Source organism: Elephantulus edwardii, unplaced genomic scaffold (genome assembly GCF_000299155.1).
Source record: "Elephantulus edwardii isolate Elephantulus edwardi_28Jun2011 unplaced genomic scaffold, EleEdw1.0 scaffold00447, whole genome shotgun sequence".
In the NCBI taxonomy this organism is placed as follows: Eukaryota; Metazoa; Chordata; class Mammalia; order Macroscelidea; family Macroscelididae; genus Elephantulus; species Elephantulus edwardii.
In genome coordinates, this window is record NW_006400197.1 from 362,615 (window position 1) to 369,614 (window position 7,000).

General features: G+C 40.2%; 1 protein-coding gene across 1 annotated transcript; it reads left to right on the forward strand.

Moving 5' to 3' along the window:
- The first annotated feature begins 5,866 nt into the window (after positions 1-5,866).
- LOC102850996 (replication protein A 32 kDa subunit-like) lies at positions 5,867-6,225 on the forward strand. The gene is made up of 2 exons (XM_006902764.1): positions 5,867-5,974; positions 6,094-6,225. Exons 1-2 carry the CDS (start codon positions 5,867-5,869, stop codon positions 6,223-6,225), a joined length of 240 nt encoding a protein of 79 aa, XP_006902826.1.
- Positions 6,226-7,000: the final 775 nt, after the last annotated feature.

Below are 7,000 nucleotides of genomic sequence, written 5' to 3' on the forward strand. Positions count from 1 at the left end.
TGGAATTCCAAAATCTCTGTAGATGTTCATTGAAATGAAAAATAAACAAACTAAATTAATAAAAAAAAGATTAAAAAAATGATCTTGTTAATAGATTAAAACCCAGCACTGTTAAAATAGAGCTACTCTTCAATGTGATCTACAGCATCAGTGCACTCCCAGCCAGAATCTCAGCTTACTTCTTTGCAGAAATTGTTCATCTGATTCTAAATCTTGTATGGGAAAAGAACAAAATAGGAAGACTCACACTTCTCGATTTCAAGACTTACTACAAATCAGTGTTACTCAACAGTGTGATACTATCATAAGGAGAGGCACAAAGATTAATAGAATTGAAAGTCTACAAATAAACCTGTACATCTGCGTTGAATTAATTTTCAACAAGCGTGCCAGATTTCACTGGTGAAAGAACAGGCTTTTCAATAAAGAGTACAGAGACAGTAGTTGAATAGTTACATGCAAAAGAATGAAGTAGGTAGGCACAGATAAGCTAAAGTTAAAAGATGAGAAAAAAGGAGGTCAGGAGAGGTAGGGGCTTTGTGCAGAGAGTGAGCACTCTCCATTGCTTGTGGGGAGACAGGACTGAGGTGTCCCTGGGGTTGTAGGTCCCTCCATCTCGGGGTCCTTGCCTCTATGGCTGTAGGACCATCCCAGGGGCCAAACAGGACAAAAGACTTTATTGTGCAGAATTTGGTGCAGAGGAAAGAATTTTCTTGGCTCCCTGCAACACAGGGCTGACCCATGAGCCTCTGCATACAGGTGGCCCAGGTGGGAATCTGATCTCCCACCACATCAAGATGAGAAAAAGGGATGCCCTGAAAGTTTTAATAAAGATGAAGTGCTTTGTTAATAGGAGATAGTGTAGACTTTAGAATAAGGAATGAAGAGAGACAATGCATAAGGATGAAAAAACCAATCACCAAGAAGATAAAATAATTCTAAAGAGCTTCAAAATATACAAAACAATAACTGATAGAGTCAAATCCTAACTGGCACTACAAACAACAACAACAACACATTTATAAAATTCAGACCCCAGAACAGAGATCATATATTCTTAGCCATTTCACCTGAAATGACAATTAATATAGACAATATTCTGAGACATAAAATAAGACAACAAATTTAAAATAATTGCCGTAGTACAAAATACGTTCTTGATCATAATTAAACTAAAAACAAAATTACAAAGAGATGTTTTTATCTAACTAGGAGAAAACAATCTACCCTTCAAAAGAAAGGTATCTAGGAAACCTAGGAAACTTTCTGAATGAAGTCAATTATTTTAAATAGCATTCAATTGTGTGGACAATAAACTATGGCTAACTGAGAAGAATGGGAATCCCAGAACACTTGATTGTGCTTATGTGAAACCTATACTTGGATCAGGAGGCAGTCGTCAGAACAAAGCAAGGAGACACTGCATGGTTCAAAATCAGGAAGGGTGTACACCAGGGATGAGTCCTATCTCCATACCTTTTTCAATCTATATGCAGAACAGATTATCTGGGAGTCTGGGCTCTATGAGGAGAAGTGTGACATCAGGATTGGAGAAAAACTCATTAGCAACCTGCGTTATGCAGATGACACAACCCTGCTTGCTGAAACTGAGGAGGACTGAAGCATTTGCTGCAGAAGGTCAAGGACAGCAGCCTTCAATATGTATTGAAGCTCAACATCAAGAAAACAAAGATTCTTAGTGGGCCAATTGGCAGCATCGTGATAGAGATTGAGATTGTTAACAGCTTCAGTCTGCTTGGTTCCACAATCAACAAATTTGGTACCAAAAGCCAGGAAATAAAAAGATGAATTGCATTGAGAAAGTCAGCTGTCAGGCACCTCTCCAGAATACTGAAAAGCAATGATGTCAGTCTGGAGACTAAGGTGTTTCAAACCAGGCCATGATCTTCACAAGAACGTGCCATGCTTCAGAAACCTGGACACTAAGGATGACAGACAGAAGAAGAGTTGATGCCTTTGAGCTGTGGTGCTGGAGAAGAGTACTGAATATACCATGCACTACTAGAAGAACAGACAGGTTCGTCTGAGAGAGAGTGAAATTAGGCTGCTTTTTGGAGGCAGATTCTCAAGCTTTGTTTGATGTACGTTGGACATGTTGTAAGGAGGGACCAGACCTTAGAGAGGGACATTATGTTTAGGATGGTGGAGGGACAGACCAGGAGAGGAAAATGAGATGGACTGACTCCATAACTGGGGTAACAGGGATGAGTGTGTTGGAGATGGTAAGGTTGGCTCAGGATAGAGCAGGGTTCAGTGCTATTGTACATAGTGTCACTATGAGTCGCAGGCAACATGACAGCACACAAGAACAACATATCATTTGTGGAACAAAGCTAAAGGAGAGAGTAGAGGGAGACTTCTAGTATTTAAACCAAATTTTGTTTGGCTTAAAATTAGGAGGGAGTAGCAACAAAGAATTTTGCTGCTGCAGGACCAGAGGAAGGAGAAGAAGCAGTGCAGGCTCCCCTCCAGGTGAGCTCTCACTGCAAGTAACTCCTAGTAGCCCTGGGGGAAAGGCAGAGCAAGTTCTCTTTCCAGGGGAATCCATAGCCACAGTGAACTTTGCTGCAGGACCAGAGAAGAAGGAACAGAAGTAGAGTGAGTTCTCCTCTAGCTCCCTTTTGGGTATGTCCCCAAGTCAGGGTGATAGTCCCAGCAGCCCGCAGACAGAGGCAGATCCAGTTCCCCTTTTGGTGGGCTCCCCAGCCACAGAGAACTTAACTAGGGGAGCAGAGAAGAAATAGCAGCAGGTGAGTTCTTCTCCAATTCCTTTCCAGTGGGCTCCCCAGCCCACTGAGTGTTCCTGCCAGCTTGGGGACCCAAGAGGAAAGATTAGAGGCTGATCAAGTTCACTTCAGAGTGGGCTCCCCAGTTTCAGTAACCTTTGCCACAGGGCCAGAGAGGAAAGACCACAGACAAGTTGAATTGCTCTCTTCTTCCCTCCTAGAGTGTTCAGCTCCCCAACAGAAACAAATCTTCCCATCAGCCTAAGGACTAGAGAGGGATCAGGCAAGGATCCAGGCTTCCTCTGGAGCAGTGAACTCCCCAGCCAAGGTCCTAGACCTAGGACCAACTAGGACCTCAGGCAAGAAAAATGCTGTCACGGCAATGGCATGGATGAAACAGACTACCTCCTACCCTACACAAAACTACACAAAGCAAAATATCACCCTCCAAAAAAGTTATGAAAACACAAAATTAATGGATTTTCTGAATCCAGAAAGTTTGATTAAAGTTTCTGACATAGAATTCAAAAGAACAATGGTCAAATATTCTCAATGTGTGAAAGAAAACCTCAGAGAATTACAGGATTCTACGAGCAAAAGCAAAGAGAAACATAAAAAATTCAAGACAATGCATATACAACAAATGAGGCATTAGAAACCCTACAAAAAAAATCTAGAATATTGGAACCAGTGTCTCAGAAGCTGTCAACATGTTGAAGGGAAAAATGAACAGAACTAAAGAGAAGGAGCACAGAATCGGTGAAACAGAAGATACGGCTCTCAGCAGTGATCTACTACAGCTAAAAGTAGAATCAAAAAGGAAGCGAAATGAGAAAAACCTAAGAACAACGTGAGATACCATCAAGAGCATGTAAAACTGGAATTCCAGAAGAGGAAGAAGCCAAAAAAACGCACTGAGAAAGTTGTAGAAAAGTTGCTAGAAGAAAACATTCAAGTTATCATGAAGAATAACAGAATATACATACATGAAGCTGAGCAAACCCCATGTAGTATAGACCCCAAAAGAAAAGCATCAAGGCATTTCATAGTCAAATTTATCAGAATCAAAGACAAAGATAAAATTATAGGGAAAAACAGGGAGTAAACTATAAAGGAGAACAAATAAGATTAAACACTGATTTCTCAGCGGAATCCAGGCAGGTTAAATGGCACTGGAATGACATAAATCAAATGCTAAAAGAACACAACTGTCAACCAAGACTATCTAGCAAAACTGTCCATCAAATATGAGGAGAATCAAGATATTCTTAGAGAAACAGAAACTAAGGAAGTTTGTAAAAACAAGACCAATGTTGCAGAAAATACTGAAGGAAGTCCTCATGAGACACCATAGAGAGAGGATGGGTCAAAGTAACCAATAACAACACAAAAAAGAACCCCCCAAAAAAGATAGCAGTAAAATCCTGCCTCTCAATAATTATACTGACTGAGAATGGTTTAAATACACCCGTGAAAAGAAAAAGAGTAGCAAATTGGATAAAGACCAAAACCCATCAATATGCTGGCCACAAGAGACATATTTGAAAAGTAAAGATAAAGACAGACTGAAAAGAAAAGGGGGGAGATATACTAAGCAAATGGCAACCATTAAAAAGCAGTAGTAGCAATATTAATCTCTGATAAAACAGATTTCAGGGAGCTTTGCTAGCCTAGTGGCAAGAAGCTGCACTGCAATCCCAAAGGCTTATAGATTGAATCCACCAGCTGCTCTGAGTGAGAAAAATGGGCAATCTCCTCCCATCTGATTAACTGCTTCTAAAAACTTGCCAGAGGGTCAGCTAGGGGTCGGTTCTAGCTCAACAGAGCACAACACACAAAACAGATTTCAGCATAAAAAGAACAAGAAGGGCACTGTATAATGCATAAAAGGTCAATAGAACAAGAGTACATAATTATCCATGCATCAAATGATAGAGCTGAAAAATAAGCAAAGCAAACAATAACAGAACTGAAAAAATAGACAACACCAGTATAGTAATATTTGTTGTTATTGTTATATATCCTCAAGTCACCTGCAACTCATAGCTTTGAACCCTGCTCTATCCTGAGCCAACCTTATTGTCTCTGACACACTTACCCTCATTATCCCAGTCACACTGAGTCAATCCATCTCATTGAGGATCTTCCCCTCCTGCACCATCCCTCCACACTCCCAAACATAACAGACATTAATACGCCACTCTCAAGGAAATATAGAACCAGCAGAAAGAAAAACCACAAAGATGCTGAAGAATTAAACTGCACAATCAACTCAGTCTCATAGATATATACAGACTAATACACCCCAAAAAAGCTCAGTATACGTTCTTCTCCAGCACACATAGATCTGGTAGCCTAGTGGCAATAAGTTACACTGAAATTCCAAAGGCATGTGGTTTGAATTCACCAGCTTCTCCATTGGAGAAGGATGGGCAATCTCCTTCTCCAGTGCAATTAACTGCCTCTGAAAACCCACCAGAGGGTCAGCTATGGTTCAATTCTGACTCAATGGTACACAACAATAACAACCAGCATGCATGGAACATTCTCCAGAATAGATGATATTTTAAGTCACAGAGCAAGACTCAATAAATTAAAAAAACATAGAAATAATACAAAGCATTTTCTTAGACCAAAATGCTGCAAAACTAGAAATCAACAAGAGGCTAAAGAGGAAAATTTATACACCTGAAAGTTGAACAACACCCTGCTTCAACATGAGAGGGTAATGTTATTGTTGTTGTGTGCTGTTAAGTCAGAACCGACTCATAACAATTCTAGTTTGTGGAGCCAGCAAAGAGTAGCTGTACTGCTGCAGCCAGCAACAGGGTCCAAAGGAGCCATCAGGACCCAGTAGATCAGAGTTACTGGGCCTGCCCCCAGAAGGAACCACAACCATGAGGTGGAATAGTGGATTTGAGAGCTTCAGCAGTGCCTCCTACAGTGTTACCGGTGGTTACACTCAGTCCCCAGTGGGCTTTGAGTCACCCACCCCTACTCAGGTTGAAAACAGACACAAGTTGTGAAAACACGGTAGTTCCTGCAGAAACATATGTGAAAACAGATGGCCATCTGAGATCTTTTTAGAACAAAAAAAAAGTCTAGCAGCCTTTAAAATCATGCCCTTGGAAGATATGAATGAGTTCCCCATGCATATACTGGAAGTGGTCAATTCACACATGATATTAAACCAATACAACAGTCATCCCTCAGCAATGAGAACACCTGTCAGCAATCCTGGAACGGGTGAGGCAGCGAATACCTTTGCTCCAGCAAATAGCCTTACCGTTGCCCAAAACCAGATGCTGAATTTGATTAAAGCTTGCACAAGACCTTGAACTTTCAGGATTTCGAAGCTCGGCTCAAACACATGATTGTAACTGTGATCAAGCAAGCTGTGGATTTTCTTAGCAATGAGGGACACATCTTCTCCACTGTGGATGATGATCATTTTAAGTCCACAGATGCAGACCTGTAATATTTGCAGCTCGATTGGTTTTCCTGCCTCTAGGAAGTAGGTTTCATCTATAAAAAGTCTCAATATCTTTTTTGAAATAAAAAAAAAGAAAACGTCAATTTTAACAAAGGCAATCTACAAATTCAATGCAATCTCAATACACATACCAACCCCATTCTTCAACAAGATGGAAAACACAATTTCCTGTTTTGTCTGGAATAGAAAGAGACTTCAAATGAGCAAAATACTACAGAAAAAGAGAAACAAGGTAGGAAGCATGACACACCCTGATCTCAAATCCTACTACACAACTGTAGTGGTGAAGACAGTATTGTACTGGTACAAAGCAACAGACACATAGATCAATAGAATAGAATCAAGAATCCAGAAATCAACTCATCTAATTATGATCAGATGATTTGTTTTATTAATTATAATGGAAGTTTACAGAGACTTTTCGATTTCCATTCATTCATTGTTATACTTTTCTCCCTGCCCATCCCTCTCTCCTAATTCGTTCCTCTCTTTGAAAAGTAAAATAAAAATTCTTTCACTGTTATGTGATCCTTCCCCCAAGTCCACTCCACTATGCACCCTTCATTCTGGACTCCTGTCATGACAACAATACCTAATCATATATCCCCTTTTAAAAAAATTTATTTTAATGAAAGTTTACAGAGACTTAGGGTTTCCAGTCATTCATTATTTCACTTTTCTCCCTCCAATTAACTCTTCTCCTTGGAAAGAAAGAAAAACTCTTTCATTGTTATGTAAGCCCTCCACCTCAAGTCCACTG

Excerpts from the sequence above, each read along its gene's own strand:
- LOC102850996 (XM_006902764.1), top strand. The coding sequence starts at position 5,867 with ATGCCCTTGGAAGATATGAATGAGTTCCCCATGCATATACTGGAAGTG. Across the intron at positions 5,975-6,093 it reads CCTCAGCAATGAGAACACCT|GATTTCGAAGCTCGGCTCAA; the intron begins GTCAGCAATCCT and ends TTGAACTTTCAG.